The 19,705-nt window shown below is 38.5% G+C and overlaps 2 protein-coding genes across 9 annotated transcripts in view; one reads left to right on the top strand and one right to left on the bottom strand.

Moving 5' to 3' along the window:
- Positions 1-8,636, top strand: part of FAM13B (family with sequence similarity 13 member B) — an 80,114-nt gene extending 71,478 nt beyond the window's left edge. For all 8 annotated transcript variants that reach the window (XM_045893000.3, XM_045892990.3, XM_064595948.1 and 5 more), the window contains 6 exons: positions 1,338-1,421; positions 1,655-1,750; positions 3,283-3,366; positions 3,448-3,611; positions 4,857-4,958; positions 6,285-8,636. In XM_045893000.3, coding sequence (XP_045748956.1) covers positions 1,338-1,421; positions 1,655-1,750; positions 3,283-3,366; positions 3,448-3,611; positions 4,857-4,958; positions 6,285-6,408 — 654 coding nt within the window. In that variant the 3' untranslated portion in view covers positions 6,409-8,636. The remainder of the gene's footprint in view (positions 1-1,337; positions 1,422-1,654; positions 1,751-3,282; positions 3,367-3,447; positions 3,612-4,856; positions 4,959-6,284) is intronic.
- Positions 8,637-9,571: 935 nt separating this feature from the next.
- PKD2L2 (polycystin 2 like 2, transient receptor potential cation channel) overlaps positions 9,572-19,705 on the bottom strand; it is a gene marked incomplete at its 5' end in the record, with an annotated part of 40,926 nt that continues 30,792 nt past the window's right edge. The window contains 3 exons of the mRNA XM_045893037.2: positions 9,572-10,035; positions 10,123-10,230; positions 10,661-10,773. Coding sequence (XP_045748993.1) covers positions 10,134-10,230; positions 10,661-10,773 — 210 coding nt within the window. The remainder of the gene's footprint in view (positions 10,036-10,122; positions 10,231-10,660; positions 10,774-19,705) is intronic.

The raw sequence follows: 19,705 nt of genomic DNA, 5'->3' as shown, positions 1-19,705 counted from the left end.
TATCTTAATAGTTACATGTATTGAGCTCTTAGCTTTTGCCAGGCCCTGACTCATATTATTTGCATTCTGCCCCTGAGTCCCTTCAACCGTCCTATGACTTATATGGATATGATTATGGCCATTAAAATACTAAGACAATAAGGTTGTTGTGAGGATTGAGTAAATGAATATTTTTGAAGAACCATTACTCAAAGCCCGTGCCTAGCGCAGTCCTGGTCAAAGCACTTGGCAACCCAAAATACTTATCAGATGAGGTTTGTTGGGAGAATACAGAGATGGTCTCATGTGAACTTTTGTGTAGGCATTGATGAATCCTGATGCTCATTCCTGTCTTGACAACAGAGTACACCTCTTTCATGATTTAAATATTGGGAGTGTTTGTCTCCCTTGAGCAGGGCTGGATTCGAAATTTTAATCATTCCCTTCCTTCAGCTTTTCTTGTTTTTCAATTTTGTGTTGGATCAACCAACCTCCTTTCCCCTCTCTCCACCCCTTTTTCTAGAAATGATTTTGATCTGGGTTAGCTTTATTCAGATTCATTGTCCTAGGTTTAAGGTGCAGGCTTGAGGTTGAAATCACAGTGTTTTACAGTTTACCCCTATCTATTCTCTACTGGATGTACATAATCTAAAGTTATATTTGTTATAGGAAGATATCATCCAGTGAATTTTTTTTTTTAACCTCTGTTCCATATGGTGAGAAACAAGGCAGTATTATCTGATCTTGGGAATAAGTAGAGAGTTTATTTGGTCTAGATTCAAAAGGGTATTCTGTGGAACATTGGTTCATTGGGAAGGTGGTCCAGTGGAACAAAGTGGGAAGTAATTTGGGATGTCCTTCCTCCTCTGTAATTTAGAGTACTAAAAGGTGGTAGGAGGTGAGTATTGGCAGTGTAAAGAACGTGTCATAGGAAGGGAAACTGAGCTCATAGATTAGAAGTCTAGGTCACACATTGGCAGTGTTGTACTTTTTCAGGATCTTTCACTATATATACTACTGCCAGATTTTCTTAGTTGTTTAGTAGAAATACTGGTTTATAGGACAAAAAGAATTTAAGTAACTTATCCAAGGTTACTAAGCCGGTATTCATAATTTGTTCAGATAAAATATAAGTACGCCACCAAAGAGAATGGATATCTATTTACTGGGAGACCAGATTTTACAGGAGACTGAAAACTGTTGTCTGCAAATTTGTAAGAAAAGGCTGTATTCTTGTTAGCCTAGGCTGGAGTGGTGATGGGCTGCCTTTTCGCCCTAATTATTTACATTGTGGGATTGAGGAAGATAATGATGGTGCCATTGAGAGTGTTTTTTTTTTTTTTTCTTTTAAATTCTAGAAAATGACAAAAGATCATTTGATAGAAGAGAAAACTTCTCTCCAAAAAAGTCTTCTTTACTATGAAAGTCAACATGGAAGGCCGGTAAATGTCTCTCTTGCTAAAGAGATTTAATATTCTACCTTAAAAAAGAGCACAAATTTCTTTTGTGGCCCACATCTTCAGAGCTGGTTTGTAGGAGCATTGTTTCCTGCATTTAGGAGATGGGCTACTTATTTAAAATAACTTCTTAAAAATTGGGAGAAAGTCATATTGCTTCATGTTTTGGACATTTAAAATTTTTGATGACTAGGTAATTTCCATTTGTCTTACTTTAGGTGACCAGAGAAGAGAGGCACATTGTGAAACCTCTCTATGAGAGATACAGACTTGTGAAACAGATGCTGACGAGAGCTAGCATCACTCCTGTTCTTGTGAGTAAAACACAGAAAGATTTCTCTAGTTCATTTTACCAAGACCAACCCTTTAAAAAATAGTATTGTGGTGGTATATTGGAGAAATACACAGCTAAGGTAGCAAGAATTGTATTTGTAAGGTGAGGTTACTGCTTTTAAAAGAATAGGCAGTTAATAATCAGTGCCTGCCTACCATCTCCCAGGCACTTGTAAAAGCATTTTATGTATGTCATTAAATGAAGATGTCATTAAATCCTGACAAGTCACAACAGGTAGCAGATGATAGCCTCATTTCACAGTTGATGACACTGGGGCTAAGGAGTGATATGTCCAGGCTCATCTACCTTGTGGAATTTAAAAACAAAAACAAAACATATTTCAGACCCTGGCATAGTTTCTTTCGATTTAAATTCTTGTGTTTGAAAACATAACAGTTTTGTGATGGCTGTCATGATAATTTAATTGCACAATGGAATAAACTGATTTTTTTTAAGTTCATCTTTTTTAATGAAGAAGTATCAAAATGTTTATTTACAATTGTGTACATTTTTAGAGAAAAATGAAAACTAATTCTTAGGTGCAAATTAAGTGCTGTCTCCAAATTAACCAGTAGATAGTAGGACTCTAGATTTCTCTCAGGCTCAAATAGAAAACAGCATGTAGCCTGTTCTGAGTCATTTTGTAGGTATTAATTCACTGGAGGTTCGCTTAGGCATGCAAGGTCATTTTTAAATTGACAGCCACTGGGATGCCTGAGTGGCTCAGTTGTTAAGCAGCTGCCTCTTGATTTCAGCTCAAGTCATGATCTCAGGGTCCTGGGATCAAGCCCCACTTCAGGCTCTGCACTTAGCTTCAGGATTCTCTTTTCCTCTGCCTCTCCACCCCCACTTGCTCGCTTGTGCTCTCTCTCTAAAATAAATAAATCTTTTAAAAAAAAAATTGGGCAGGGGGACCTGGGTGGCTCAGTCGTTGGGCGTCTGCCTTCGGCTCAGGTCATGATCCCGGGGTCCTGGGATCGAGCCCCGCATCGGGCTCCCTGCTTGGCGGGAAGCCTGCTTCTCCCTCTCCCATTCCCCCTGCTTGTGTTCCCTCTCTCCCTGTGTCTCTCGCTGTCAAATAAATAAATGAAATCTTTTTTTTTTTTTAAATATTTTATTTATTTGAGAGAGAGAATGAGAGAGAGAGAGAGAGCACAAGAGGGGGGAAGGTCAGGGTTACTTTTTAAAAAGGAGTTTAAAGGTGTCCTGAGACTAAAAAAGTTGACAGCTCTTGTTAAAAAAAAAAATGTTCCGAATAAAATTACATGTAATACTTTATTTTTTATTCATTGAATGAGCTCTTTTAGACTATCCAGACATAAATGATCATTTAGCATTCGTGTGCATACATAACAAGAAAACATAAGCAAAAATGAATTTACTAAGGAATTCCTAAAAATATTTAAATGGTATGGTTAAGATTTTGAAAATGAAGTTTAGTATCTGTTCCATAGTGAATGAAGCTTTCTTTGAATGCTTTAAATAAAGCAGAAACCATGTTGATTGTTACAGGGATCTCCATCTTCCAAGCGAAGGGGTCAGATGTTACAACCAATCATAGAAGGAGAAACTGCCCATTTTTTTGAAGAAATCAAGGTAATCCTTAAGAGAAATCATTCTCTGAAAGAAAAAGTTGAGAGTCATGGCCTATTTGATTCCTATTTGGTATCTTTTTAGGAAGAAGAAGAAGATGGTGTTACCCTGTCCTCTGAGTTAACTGATATCTTGAAAACTGCTGTACAGGCACAGTCTTCATTGGAAAACTCTGAATCTGATGTTGAAGAAAATCAAGAAAAACTAGCTCTGGATCTTCGATTGTCAAGTACTCGAGCAGCTTCTATGTATGTATGCTGGTTTGTGGTTTTTTTTTTTTAAATCTATTTGTATAATGAAATTTACATGCTGAGAAGTTCAGTGTTAAATAATCAAGCACTTGGAGGGAATTAATATGTGCTCAAGAGATACACCTTTCTTAAAGGGTGTGATTTACAAATGTTGTCATTCACATTTTCTTTATTAAACATTAGTGTGTTTTAAAAATTAAAGAAACTAAAATCCGACATTTGTTTCGTAACAGAATGCTGGAACCAGCTGAGAGTTATGTTTATTCTCTATCAGCTTCTTTCCCTGATAACGGTGTATGATGGTGGTCTTCAGCCCTGGCTTCACTTTTTTTTTTAAAGTATAATTAACATATAGTGCTATATTAGTTTCAGGTATACAGCATTGTTGATTCAACAATTCTATATATTACTCATTGCTCACCACAATAAATGTAGTCACATACAATGTTACTGCAGTATTATTGACTATATTCCCTGTGCTGTACTTTTCACCTCTGTGACTTCTTTACTTTATAACTGGAAGTTTGTGCCTCCTTATCCCTTTCACTTACTTTACCTAGGCCCCCACCCAGCTCCCTCCCTCACAGCCACCCAGTGTGTTCCCTGTTTTAATGAGACTGTTTGTTTTGTTTTCCGAATTTCACATGTAAGTGAAATCATACAGATCTTTTTTCTCTCTGGCTTAAATCATTTACCACTATACCCTCTAGGTTCATCCTTGTTGTTGGAAATGGCAAGATTTCATTTTTTTTTTTTTATGGCCAAGTAATATTCCATAATTGTGTGTGTGTGTATGTGACACCACATCTTCTTTATCCATTCATCTGTTGATGGACACTTGGGCTGCTTCCATATCTTGGCTGTTGTAAATAATGATGCAGTAAACATAGGGGTACATATATCTTTTCGAATTAATGTTTTTGTTTTCTTTGGGTAGATACCCAATAGTGGAAATACTGGATCATACGGTTTTTAATTTTTTGAGCCACCTCCATATTGTTTTCCACAGTAGCCTTGGCTTCACTTTAAGGTCACTTGGGGAAACCGCCCCCCCCCCCCCCCAAATACTGATGTAGAGCCCTACCTGTAGCTATTGGTACATTTAGTTGGTCTGGGCTGCAGATTAGGCATTGGTAGATTCTAAATGCTCCCCAGCTGACTTTAGTTTGCAGCCAGGGTTTGAACCCCTGCTAAGAACCACAGTGCTCTTTCAGTAATGTTTTCTTCCCATTTAACTTTTAGGCCTGAATTACTGGAACAACTTTGGAAAGCCAGAGCTGAAAAAAAGAAACTACGCAAAACGTTGCGGGAATTTGAAGAAGCATTTTATCAGAAGAATGGAAGGTTTGTTGAACATGACAAAATTAAGTCTTCTTTCTCCTTGAACTTACAGGTGCCCATATGCTAAATTAAAGGAATGTATAGGAGTAGAAATAAATTGTGCATGTAAGGATATTACCATTGAAAATAAAAGTAGAAAACATACCTTTTAGTTTGAAGGCCTGTAATCTATTAACGGCAAGAAAAAGTCAGAGGTAGAATAAGCAACATCTGATAGAATATTTCAGAGTTGTCCTAGGGGGCTTGGTTGAGTGGCAGTTACATTGTGTTTTTGAATTCTACATTCTCATCTTTTTGGAAGTGTTTTGTGAAATAAGATGTTTTCCTTTTATTTTTATTTTTAATTCTTTTTAAAGATTTATTTATTTTAGAGAGAGAGAAGGGGGAGGGGCAGAGGGAGGGAGAGAGAATCTCAAGCAGACTCCCCGCTGAGCATGGAGCCCAACGTGGGGCTCCATCTCCCGACCCTGAGATCACGACCTGAGCTGAAATCAAGAGTCGGATGCTTAACTGACTGAGCCACCCAGGCGCCCCTGTTTTTCCTCTTAGAAAGGGTCCTATAACATGACTGGTATTCTCAGTGTGGATTCTGAAGACTGAAACTGTTGCTGCTTGGGCTGCAGGTCGGGCCATTCCCATTTCTAACATGTACTGGTGCCAATCAGCAGTGGGCTTCTAGGATACAGTATGGCATGTGCTTTTATCTAACTGAGACACAGGTGACCCAGTGGAACTCTTTTAAAAGTAACACCTTTTTTGTTTGTTTGTTAAAGGAAAATACATTCTAATTCAGATGGTGGCCAGAAATGAGCATTATCTCAGGCCTCAGAAAAGTTTTTCCATATATGTAACTGGGTAGTCTTACCAAGCCAGTAGCTATATTACAAATTCCAAATTTGAGAGTCTTCTCTATAGTTGGCAAAATGGTTAAAAAAAAATCTAAGTGTAAGAATGCATTTTTCAAGTACCTTCTAAATGTATGAAATGACTGGTTGTAACCCTTTGGCACTTAATATACACTCACAGACCTGACAGAGTCTAGCACTGCATATCTTACTAAAATGTTTGGTTACTTCCTAGTTTTCTGCAATGACCATTGTTAAGTACAGCATTATTTAATCTGTCAATAGAGAAATTCATCAAAAATAGAAGTATTTTAGGAATGTTCCTTGGGGATGGGGGGAACTAGTCCAGTAATCTTTTTTCTTGCAGAGGAATTTTTTATTTGAATTTACATTTGGTAACCTTGTGTCTCACATTAGGACATCTTCTGGGACTTTATTTTTCAGATGATCTCTAGAATATTACAGATTTTATTTTCTACCCTAGGAATGCCCAGAAAGAGGATCGTGTTCCAGTGCTTGAGGAGTACAAGGAGTACAAGAAAATTAAAGCCAAACTCAGGCTTCTTGAAGTTCTTATCAGCAAACAAGATTCTTCAAAATCCATATAAAAATATGCTCCTTGAAAACATCATAAAAATCAGTTGTATTCCCTGAAGCTGTCCTCGTGTGTACTTGGCTGGTACTTGAGTTCATTTTGTCAGGCACTCCGAGAGTATCATTTTGTACTTGGTTGTGGTGCCACTAGAGAAAGACGGGAGGGTAAGTAGACCCTCTCTAGGGAGCGTGGTGTTCCATATTAACCACAGACTGTCCTCTCCACCTTTAGCAAACATCCAGTTTTCATCATTGTTTTGTACTACAGATACATCCTGTTAGCAAAAGACTAGTACTTTATTCTTTCAACTTCAAGAACTTTGGAGATACAAGCTTTTTGTTATCACCAACTTCATTTTTATTATTATTTTTTTAATTACTGAAGAAAATTGAGAAGAACATCTTCACATTGAATTCTTCGGTTGCCTTTTTCTTACAGAATGACTGAAAATTGGAAAGAAAAGCCTATAAATGTGCACATATGCAACTATGTCCTGTGTTTTCTTAGAAAACCAAAATCAACTGAAATTTCAAGTCCTACTGTGGAACACATTTCTGTTTAATTTCCAAAGTGACACTTTCTCACAGGTAGTATGTTAGAAAAATTTTGCAATTCACTGGTCACACAGCTCCTGGATGAAGATAACAGAGGGTAGACCAAAAAGTGACCTTGTTTATTAGTATAGTGAAAACACACAACAAACATCATACACAGAACTGAATCATACCACATGCTGCCTACGGGACATAAGTTACTGTTTGTTTCCTCAGTTACTGTTTATTAGCTGGTGATGATGTGGTTTGTCTGGATCAGATCCTGTATTTTTTCCCCCTACCCACCTCCAGATAATGTGAGAAAATAGCCATGTCTGTGTAGGAACACTGATGGTGCTTAGATTTGTGTGTTCAGTCAGGTGGGCCTAAATTGGCAAAAGAGTCATTATGCCTGAATTAAATCTTTCCTTCACAAGGGCTATACCACTGCACTTTAACGTGTACCTTCCGGGGGTTGCATCATTTTTTTTTTTTTTAAATCAGCAAAATCCATAAAGAAAACATCCTCTAACAGGAGCCCTTTTCCTCAGTCACATGCTGTTTAAAGCAGTTGTGTGGTGGTATGCCCCTTGTCATATAATCTAAGCTTATCTTTTATTCTTTGGCTTTGCATGGCTTTTCTTCAAGTACTCTTCCGGTATCATTCTGCTAATGATTTTCACAGATTGGTGACTTTATTTGAGCTAAGAATATAGTCAATAACAGCATATTCTGGTCAGGCTTAATGTGTTAATTTTTTTCCTGGTGCTTTTTTGGATTGATGAGTGTCTCACTTTGTGCCCATGTTTTGCATGCATTGATTCATGCATGGTTTTCTAAACTAGCTGATATTAACAGTTCCATATAAAAATGGGACTTCTGCAACATTCTTTAATCAAGTGAGGGAAGCATGAACCTCACACTTCTGGCACTATTACATAGTAAGCACATGAAGTAGCTTGATAATAAGTAGTGTTTCTAGGATTTCACATTTCACCTGTGTGTGCAATGCCTTTTTTGGGGGGAGGGAATGTTCATTGGTGGTGAACATGTAGTTGGGGAATAAAGCACTAAATCCAGCCCTTCTCGTGTGGTTTCCTTTTGATACAGCTAGGTTATTCATAATGTATACCTAGAAAAATGAAATTGAAAATGCCAAAAGAAGTAACACTTTGATTTGAATGCAGCATGCAGTGTGCATTTAATTTCTTTCAGTCTCCAGATGGGAGGGAGTATATCCAAACATCTAATTTAATGTGCACTGTATATTGTTTTATATGAATGTTTTATATACCACATGCAAAAATGTCCATATGCACTATTTAAATGTTTTAAATAATATATTCCTTCTTTATAATGCTAAATCTATATGAGTACCATATTTTTATAAGTCAGTGGCCTGACTGGTTTCATTTTAGAATTAACAGCTGCTTCATGGTGTTGGTTACTCACTGTTCATGTTTGGCTGCAGGTAGAATAGATACAAGTGGCATGGCAGCACTTAACACGCTATGTGACAGTACTGTGTGTCAGAGTTGAGCAGTAGGTGGTAGAATTAGGCAGTCTGTGATAGTTTTACTTTGGTACAAGTAAAAACTGTATATCTATATACAAATAATATATAGATATATATGACCACCAATATAATTGCATTGCTGTGTCTGGCACTTCATTGTATAGACTTTTGTAATAAAAGAACTTGAATGTTCCAAGTCAATGTAAATGTTTTTTGTTTTGTTTTCACTAGATATTCAAAAAGAAAAAGACCTTAAGTGTTTCCTTGCCTTAATGTTCTTAGGCTTTGTTTGAGTTACCTCAGTGAGGGACCATGTTGGGGGACAACAGGGTTGCTAAACCACTTGGCTGGCTACAGCTCTGGGGATTGGTAAGACAAGGAAAGGCCATGTTATTGATTGCCTTGTGGGAATGTAGGGAGAAGATGCAGGAGAACAGTCAGCATTTCTTGTTGCAGTGAATTATCCTACTAAGCGAACTTGAGGTACAGTTTTCTAGGAGAAGAGGTTGGCCTCAGGGAGGTGGGTAGATGTAAAATCTATTGAGCATCAATGTGGAAGTCGAGTACTATGGTCAGATGATGGTGTTTGTGCCAAGAGAACATACGGCTCTTCTAGGAGGGCTTATGTAACCCACTGAAGAAATTAGAAGAGTTGCTACTTCACACAACTTTCCAACCACCCAGACAGGGCTTTTGCAGTGCCCTCATTCCTACTTCTCATACATTAAGTTGACTTCTCATAACCCTGATACTCCTATCTTGCTCTTTGTTTTTTAAAGTATATTTTGCTTTTAGATTGGTGAGGAAACACTTTAAGGAAACTTTAAATGTGTTACTTTAGGAACTTTTTAGATGAATTTCCAGTTTGAAAATATTAGTGAAATTTCTGTAGATGATTGGGAAGTTTGTTCTTCTACATTTTAGCTTTTTCTAGGTGACCTCAAACTGGAAAGAATGGAGGTGAGGTTATTTTATTTGGGGTCTTATATAATGGTTTTCCAAAATCCTAAGTATTTGTTAATTTATCTATGGCCAGAAGAAGTTAGAACGTGGTATATGATGAAAGCACCAACAGTTTTTATTTTTTTTATTTTTTTATTTTTTAATTTTTTTTTATTTGAGACCGAGAGAATGAGAGAGAGAGCACACGAGATGGGGGAGGGTCAGAGGGAGAAGCAGACTCCCCGCCAAGCAGGGAGCCCGATGCGGGACTCGATCCTGGGACTCCAGGATCATGACCTGAGCCGAAGGCAGTCGCTTAACCAACTGAGCCACCCAGGCGCCCACCAACAGTTTTTATACTCTAGGTAACACTGAGAAAACTGACTTTACCTACTTAGTGACCTATTAAAGACCTTCCCCATGAACCATAAGCAGCATTATTTTGTACTTTATCTTCACATTGCTAGAATTTAATAAATGTCATAAAATCCTTTATGTGTAACTGCGTGTATACTCTGGATGCGTGCTGTAATACACATGGATTGTACAGTAGGTCCCATTCAGGGGCACTTAATTTCTGGAAATCTTTTGAGATCATCATTGACTGACGATAGTTTGCTGATAGGTGGTGTAGTGTTTTCGAAGTTACCTGTAATGGGGACATGTTTAGGAAATAAATCAGTACAAGGATAAATCTTTGTTAGAAATACTCAATGATCATATCATAGGTTCTCACCTGCACGTCTCTCAAGGTTGTAGAGTTGAAATCTTTCTCATCACTCGGTTTAGTTTTAGACTGACATAGTGTAATTCTTTCTCCAGCTCCACGGCATATAAAAAGAGTCTAGAGGATAATTTAGAAGGAAGCAGAGAATGAGTAACACACCTTTGTGCATAAAGAGTCTGCAGATTATTAGTACCTATTGTTAAGTACTTGGGAGTGGGAAGATAGTATTTTAAGCTTCTAAAACATGCCTAGTGTGGCCAAGTTTGGATCTTATAATCTAAAACTGGAGAACAGTGTTTGCTGCTATGCATATCAAATATAAATGGCAGTTCCTATTTGGAGATGTAAGGATAAAAGCAATTGGTTCCATTCTCACCTCACATTTAAACAAATAGAGTCTTGTGCTTTCTGTTTAATTTCAAAGTTGGGTTAAAAAGATGACCATATTCAACAGAATAAGGTCTGGTTTCAGGAAAATAGTGGAACTCATGGCCCCGGTCCCCATATCATGATATCCCACAGTGCCCTGGTTAGAACACATACTTACTCTCGAAATTCCTGTTGAGTGACAGGCTGGTAGTCATCTTGAATTTCTGCAGAATAATACTTTTTCTCAAGCCTCTCTTTCCACTTTTTCATCTGCTTTGCACTTTGAATCTCCTGTCAAGTCACAGGACAAGCATCGTTGGCACTCGAGCATCATGGGGTTGAAAATCTTAAACTATGTCTCTCCAGGGCTGTGGTTTTGAGCCCCACTGGAGTTTTGCCCTTCCTGGCTTTAAGATCTATGCATCAGCAGATTCATTTGAGAGGACTTGGTGTTAGAACTGTTCACCAGAGTTAGGGGTTTTTTAAATTACAAATCATCAGCTTATTCTCGTTTCACTGCCATCTTCCCCTCCGCCTCTCCAGCTGAATTTCTTACATTCTCTGTTCTTCACTAGGCTAAAGCTGAGCTGTTCTTTTCTGTACTTCTGTTGTGTAATGAAGCAGATGTACTTCAGGTACATCTGTGGGTATTTGCCCTCCCAGCTGCTTCAAAGCCAGACCACTGCAGTCTTACCTAACAGTCCCTGGTCCCCTTTTCAGGATTACTGCGTCAATATGTGCACTCCAATCTGCCCACAGACCCCAAAATAAGTTCCTCATAACAAAATTGTTGCTACGTTTGTCTCTGCTCCTAAAGAGTCCTTCCTGTGTTTTGTCCTCACTACCACCCGCTTCCCTTTTAGTGTCCAAATAACTTTTTCCCAACTTTAGAAAAAATGCACTCTTACATAATGTAGAACATAGGGACAGCACTAAAAAAAAAAAAAAAAAAAAAAAAAAAAAAAAAAGAGGAGGGGCGCCTGGGTGACTTGAGTCGGTTAAGCATCTGCCTTCTGCTCAGGTCATGATTCCAGGGTCCTGGGATCGAGTCCCGCATTGGGCTCCTTGCTCAGTTGGGGAGCCTGCTTCTGCTTCTCCCTCTGCCAGCCACTCCCCCTGCGTGTGCTCTCTCTCTCTCTCTCTCAAATAAGTAAATAAATAAATATACCTTTAAAAAAAAAAAAAGGAGACTTTGCATCCTGATATGATCCAAAGTCTTTTTTTTTTTTTTTTAAGATTTTATTTATTTATTTGACAGAGGCACAGCGAGAGAGGGAACACAAGCAGGGGAGGTGGGAGAGGGAGAAGCAGGCTTCCAGCGGAGCAGGGAGCCCAACGCCGGGCTCGATCCCAGGACCCCGGGATCATGACCTGAGCCGAAGGCAGACGCTTAACGACTGAGCCACCCAGGCACCCCCTGAGCCACCCAGGCGCCCCAGATCCAAAGTCTTCTCAGTAAATCAGTATGATACTGCCCTGCTCCAGCAATGATTTGAAGTACCAAAGTTGATCCCTTTATGAGGATTCTGATTACTCTGCCCAGAGAGGATGGTGATGCCTAAGTTTGTACACTGTTTACTTGATAAATGTGTGCTGTTCTGGTCAGAGAAACTATCAGACGTTGTCTGCTTTTAAACCAACATAGCATAAGTAGGAAAGGATGGCTTTCAGTCTTGCTATATAGCAGTTTTATTTTGGCCACATTATAGCAGTCACATTTTGACATACTCACATTTTTTTTTTTTTTATTTGAGAGAGAGAGAGAGCACAAGAGGGGGGAGTGGGAGAGGGAGAAGGAGACTCCCTGCCGAGCAGGGAGCCCGATGCGGGACTCGATCCCGGGACTCCAGGATCATGACCTGAGCCGAAAGCAGTCGCTTAACCAACTGAGCCACCCAGGTGCCCCCACTTACACTTTTAATATGGTGTTAAGTGGTAGGCCATGCAATATTTGTAAATGACCAGGCCTGTAATAATATGGATGTGGTAGTAGTATGGGTTAAATAGACTGCCTAGTAAACTTGACTCATCCTTCACAAAAACCCATCTCAACCATCACTACTTCTGTGAAGCCTGCCTTGACGTTCACAGGAAAGTGGCGCCTTTCCTCACAAGTAGAGTGGCAATTCTGGGGGCATTTTCTCCAAGTTTCAAGGTTCTAATCGCCTCACCTCTTCCCTGTAGATGATAGCTGTCACTGTTGTCCCTGCATTCATTTAGTGTTCAACACTGGCTCTTCTAGTCCTCTAATACCTCAGGAAGGAATTCTCTGTAGTAAATGCCCTCTTTTTTGACTGCCTTGTGTGTTTTTGTTTTTCTGACTGGACTAACGAGTATTTGGTAGCAGGGGAACTCCAAGGAATCAGACCTTCATAGATGATGTGCTTCCACCAAGGGACATGATAACTGACTCTAAGAATATGAGACTATCACCTGGCCATTTGGGATTCCTCAGGCTACTGAACCAGCAAGCAAAGAAGTGGGTGCTCAATGGACTGAGTACCAAGGGGAAGTTGGTTGCTGCTACAAAACAGGTGCAGAGAGGGCTAGCTATATTTGGAACCCAGGGAATTCTCTGGGGTATGCCTGTTTTATGTCCAAAAATAAACTTTGTAGTTTAGGGATGCCAGGTTGGTGTAGTCAGTACGAGCATGCAACTCTTGATCTCGGGGTTGTGAGTTCAGGCCCTGTGTGGTGGGTAGAGTTTACTAAAAAAAAAAAAAAAAACTTTGTAGTTTAAACATTAAGTTCTTAAGGAATTGTGATATCATTAGGAAAGGTCTTAACATCACCCAGAGATAGAATTATTCTTGGGACTTTGCTTCTCCCTTTTGGGGGAGAGGATAAAAGTGCCTTCATTTGTATAAAGGATAGTTCGACCTTATTGGAGGGAACCATGAAAAATAGTTAATGTCATTATATGCAAGTGTATATATGTGTATACTAAATATACACGTGTGTATATTTACATATGTATATACTAAATAGCCAAAAGGGTCACCTGGACCTACTATTTAGCTGATTTCTCTCAACTCAAAATTTACCCTTTTATGCTCTATGGTGCTAGGTCTCAGGTTTTACAAACCTCATTCCCCAGACTCTTGCTACTGGCTTGTTAGGTTCTGCCTTTGTGAAGGATGATGGGGTGAAGGATCTGCGTTTTTATCTGTCAGCATTGCTTCTGCTAATGGTAGTCCCCTCCAGGGTCTGGCTCCTGGCTGCAGCATGGCAGAGCCCGTCGGCACACCCAGAACCAGCCTCACCATACTCCCTCAGAAATAGTAACAGCAGGAATGGGATGGGGGTTACCTTAGAGGTTTGAACAATAGCTCTGTAGGCTCCTTCTCTAAGAGGAGGTTCAGATAACTTTACCTTTTGTAACCTTAGCCTTGGGAGTGGTAGCATCTTCCTAGAGTATGAGTTGCGTCAGTGTTTTTACTTTTTCTGCCTTCCAGGACCCATGTAACCAGTTCCCTGTAGTAAATTTTTTCTGTTTAAAATATATAATGTGGGGACACCTGGGTGGCTCAGTCAGTTAAGCTGCCTTCAGCTCAGGTCATGATTCCAGGGTCTGGGGATCGAGTCCCACATCAGGCTCTCTGCTCAGCGGGAAGCCTGCTTCTCCCTCTCACACCCCCTTTGTGCTCTCTCTATCAAATAAATAAATAAAATCTTAAAAAAGAAAAAATAATAAATAAAAAAAATATATAATGTGTACTCCATTTTCCTGATTAGGTCCTGACTGAAAGTATATATTCATATTTGATCAAGTGTATTTTGTGTCTTTAAGGCATGCTTTAATTTTCCTTATCTTGGTTTTAAATACTTTTTATTAAAAATTCTTGGGCATTTTCTATTTTGTTGCTATTAGAGAGTATTATAATTTTTAATGAACTGGTTGGTGTTTGCATATATGACATAACTATGTAAATTATTTTTTTATTATTGCTATATTGAATTCTGGTACTTGCATACCTAGGAAACATGCATACCTATTTGCATAAGGAAACTTAAGAGAATCATATGTCAAGTAAAGGTAGTTTATATCTCTTCTCTCCCAATTCTTTTTTTTTTTTTTTTAAAGATTTTATTTATTTATTTGACAGAGAGAGACACAGCGAGAGAGGGAACACAAGCAGGGGGAGTGGGAGAGGGAGAAGCAGGCTCCCCGCAGAGCAGGGAGCCCGATGCGGGACTCGATCCCGGGACCCTGGGATCATGACCTGAGCTGAAGGCAGTCGTTTAACCAACTGAGCCACCCAGGCGCCCTCTTCTCTCCCAATTCTTACACTTCTATTTTTCTTACTTAATTGTTTTTGGCTGATTCCTCCAGTACATCCTTTCTTGTTCCTGACATGTCCAGTGTTTTCCTGTTAAGTAAGGTGCTAGCTTGGGTGTGAGATTAAGTATGTTTTTACCATATCAAGGAAGTGTCCATTGATTTCTGTTTTGTTTTGTTTTGTTGTCCCCCTAAGATTGGATGCTGAATCTTATCAAATACCCAGCATCTGTGGAAAATGATCATGCAACTTTCCTTTTGGATCTATTAATAGAATGAATTATGTTAATTAGTTGATTACCAATTTTAAACCATCTTTCCATTCTTAGAATAAACCCTATCGAATCATGATATATTACTGTGTTCTGTTAGGTTCTGTTGCTAATACTTTATTGAGGATTTTTGATCAAAATTTGTAAGTGGTAAGTGTATGTGTGTGTGTATATATATTGTTATTTTATATGTGTGTGTATGTGTATATATATAGTGTGTGTACATGTATATATAGTCACTTTACATAATGACTATATAGCCATTTTATAAAAATAATTTGGAGGCTTTCCATTTTCTCTTTTTTTCTGGAACAGCTTAAGTAGATTGAAACTATTTGTTCCTTACAAATCTGATAAAATTCCTTTGTGAAGCCATCTGGGCCTGATTTATTTTTCAGGTAGCTCTGATGACTTTATAATATTCTACAGAGTGGATTTGTTTAGCCTTTGTAAGCTCTATTCTGGGTTCAGTTTTGGTAAATTTATGTTCAGAGAAAAATTACCCACTGCATTCAGTTTTTCAAATGTTATTTGCAAAGAGTTATACAAAAAAGTCTCTTAGTGATTTTTTCAGGTGTACCACATAATGATTTCATCTATGTATATATTGTGAAATGGTCACTATAGTAAGTGTAGTTAATAGTTAACATCCATCCCTACACAGTTATAGATTTTTTTCTTGCGATTGGAACTTTTAAGATCTACTCTCTTAGTAACTTTCAAATATACAATATGGTATTATTAATTGTAGTCATCATGCTGTACATGCATCCCCAGAACTTATTTTATAATTGGAAGTTTGTACCTTTTGACCACCTTCACCCATTTTACCAACTCCCACCCTTCCCCCTCTTGAACCACCAATCTGTTCTCTGTATTTAGGAGTTCAGTTTTTTGTTTTTTGTTGTTGTTTCTTGATTCCACATATGAGATCATACAGTATTTGTCTTTCTCTAACTTATTTCACTTAAAATAATTCTCTCAAGGTATATCCATATTGTTGCAAGTGGCAGCATTTCCTTTTTTTTTTAAATGCTGAGGTTTTTTTTTTTTTTTTTTTTATTCATTTGAGAGAGAGAGAGCACAGGAGTGGGTAGGGTCAGAGGGAGAAGCAGACTCCCCGCTGAGCAGGGAGCCTGATGTGGGACTCGATCCCGGTACTCCGGGATCATTATCTGAGCCGAAGGCAGTTGCTTAACCAACTGAGCCACCCAGGCACCCTCCCCCCCCTTTTTTTTTTTTTTTAAATGGCTGAGTAGTATTCCTTTGTACATATATCCATTTCTTTATCCATTCATTCACTGATGGACGCTTAGGTTATTTCCACGTCTTGGTTATTCTAAATAATGCTGCAATGAACACGGTGTGGATATCTTTTAGAATTAAGTGTTTTTATTCCCTTCAGATAAATACCCAGAAGTGGAATTACTGGTAATCACATGTTCTAGTTTTAATTTTTTGAGGAACCTCCATATTGTTTTCCACAGTAGCTGCACCAGTTTTCATTCCCACCCACAGTGCACAAGAGTTACCTTTTCTCCACATCCTTGCCAATACTTGATATCTCTTGTCTTTTTGATGACAGACATTCTGACTAGTGTGAGGTGATAGCTCATTGCGGTTTTGATTTGCATTTCCCTGATGATTAGGAATGTTGAGCACCTTTTCATGTACCTGTTGACCATCTCTATGTCTTCTTTGGACAAATATCTATTCAGATCCTCTGCTCATTTTCCAGTTGGATTGTTTTCAGTTTGTTATTGAGTTGTATGAGTTCTTTTTATATTTTGGATATTAACTCCTTATCAGATACATAATTTGCAAATATTTTCTTCTATGCAGTAGGTTGCCTTTTCATTTTGTTGTTTCCTTTGCTGCCCAGAGGCTTTTTAGCTTGCTCTAGTCCACCTTGTTTTGTTTTTGCCTTTGCTGCCTTTGTTTTTGGTGTCAGATCCAAAAAATCATCACTGAGACTGATGACAAGGAACTTACTGCCTATGTTGTCTTCTAAGAGTTTTATGGTTTCGTGTCTTAACGTTCAAGTCTTTAATCCATTTTGGGCTAATTTTATTTAAATTTCATGTAAGATATTGGTCCAGTTTTGCTCTTTTGCATGTGCCTGTCTAGTTTCCCCAGCACCATTTATTGAAGAGATTGTCCCTCCCCCATTGTATAGTCTTGGTGCTTTTGTCATAAATTAATTGGTCATATATGCGAGGGTTTATTTCTGGACTCTCTATTTTATTCCATTGGTTTTTGTATCTCTTCTGAGGCAAATACCAGAATATTTAGATTGCCAAAGCTCTGGGGTTTTTTTTTTTCTTTTTTTTCTTGTTTTTTAGAGAAAATGCGCAAGCAAGGGCGAGAGAGGGGCAGAGGGAGAAGGAGAGAGGGAATATTACGGAGGCTCCACACCCAGCGCAGAGCCCGATGCAGGGCTTGATCTCACAACCCTGAGATCATGACCTGAGCGGAAATCAAGAGTCAGATGCTTAACTGACTGAGCCACCCAGGTGCTCCAAAAGCTTTGTAATATAATTTGAAATCAGGGTGTATTACGCCTCCAGCTTTCTTCTTTCTCCAGTTACTCTTCTCAAGATGGCTTTGACTATTTGAGGTCTTTGTAGTTCCATGCATATTTTAGGATTCTTCGTTCTTTTTCTGTGCAAAATGTCATTGGAATTTTGATAGGGATTGCATTCAATCTGTATATTGCTCCAGGTAGTATGAATATTTTAACAGTACTAAGGCTTCTAATCCATGAGCATGGAATATCCTTCCCTTTGTTTGTGTTTCTTCAGTTTCAGTGGTGTTTTTTCATTATTTCTCCCATTGCAATTTCTTACTATGCAGGTTTATGCTTTCTCCCTCTTAGTCCATGTTTGTTGGCTAGTAGTTTCTTCCCACTGATCTTTTCAAAGAACCAGCCATTTTATTTATTTATACAACTTTGTATTTGCCACTCGTTAATTGTTTTTATCTTTCTTATTTCTGTTTTTTCTATTTATTGTTCTTTTCTAACTTTTTGAGTTACATACAGTTTTTCAGTCTTGATTTTTATTGATAAATTTAAGGCTGTTGATTTCCCTCTGGCATTTGACCTCATCTCAGAGATTCTGCTCTATAGTGTTTTTATTGTTTTTTTATAAGAATTCTGCAATTTCATTTTGTATTTCCTATTTGATTCAAGAATTGTTTAATAGTTTTTTTTAAAGATTTTATTTATTTTTAAGTATTTATTTACTTGGAAGGAAAGAGAGAATGCAAGCTGGGGGGAGGGGCAGAGGGAGAGAATCTCAAGCAGACTCTTTACTGAATGTGGAGCCTGATGCAGGGCTCGATCTCACAACACTGAGATCATGACCTGAGCTGAAATCAAGAGTGGGATACTTAAATCGGCAAAGAAGAAGTCAAACTCTCACTCTTTGCAGATGATATGATACTTTATGTGGAAAACCCCAAAGACTCCACCCCAAAACTGCCAGAACTCATACAGGAATTCAGTAAAGTGGCAGGATATAAAATCAATGCACAGAAGTCAGTGGCATTCCTATACACCAACAACAAGACAGAAGAAAGAGAAATTAAGGAGTTGATCCCATTTACAATTGCACCCCAAACCATAAGGTACCTAGGAATAAATCTAACCAAAGAGGAAAAGGATCTGTACTCAGAAAACTATAAAATACTCATGAAAGAAATTGAGGAAGACACAAAGAAATGGAAAAACGTTCCATGCTCATGGATTGGAAGAACAAATATTGTGAAGATGTCAATGCTACCTAGAGCAATCTACACATTCAATGCAATCCCCATCAAAATACCATCCACTTTTTTCAAAGAAATGGAACAAATAATCCTAAAATTTGTATGGAACCAGAAAAGACCCCGCATAGCCAGAGGAATGTTGAAAAAGAAAAGCAAAGCCGGCGGCATCACAATTCCGGACTTCCAGCTCTATTACAAAGCTGTCATCATCAAGACAGTATGGTACTGGCACAAAAACAGACACATAGATCAATGGAACAGAATAGAGAGCCCAGAAATGGACCCTCAACTCTATGGTCAACTCATCTTTGACAAAGCAGGAAAGAATGTCCAATGGAAAAAAGACAGTCTCTTCAACAAATGGTGTTGGGAAAATTAGCCACATGCAGAAGAATGAAACTGGACCATTTCCTTACACCACACACAAAAATAGACTCCAAATGGTTGAAAGACCTCAATGTGAGACAGGAGTCCATCAAAATCCTAAAGGAGAACACAGGCAGCAACCTCTTCGACCTCAGCTGCAGCAACTTCTTCCTAGAAACATCGCCAAAGGCAAGGGAAGCAAGGGCAAAAATGAACTATTGGGACTTCATCAAGATAAAAAGCTTTTGCAAAGCAAAGGAAACAGTCAACAAAACCAAAAGACAACCGACAGAATGGGAGAAGATATTTGCAAATGACATATCAGATAAAGGGCTAGTATCCAAAATCTATAAAGAACTCATCAAACTCAACACCCAAAGAACAAAGAATCCAATCAAGAAATGGGCAGAACACATGAACAGACATTTTTCCAAAGAAGACATCCAAATGGCCAACAGACACATGAAAAAGTGCTCAATATCGCTTGGCATCAGGGAAATCCAAATCAAAACCTCAATGAGATACCACCTCACACCAG

This window comes from Mirounga angustirostris, unplaced genomic scaffold (assembly GCF_029215605.1).
Source record: "Mirounga angustirostris isolate CCGP_5_RB_7025 unplaced genomic scaffold, mMirAng1.0.hap1 SCAF_7, whole genome shotgun sequence".
Taxonomy (NCBI): Eukaryota; Metazoa; Chordata; class Mammalia; order Carnivora; family Phocidae; genus Mirounga; species Mirounga angustirostris.
This window is presented reverse-complemented; position numbering and strand designations above follow the sequence as displayed.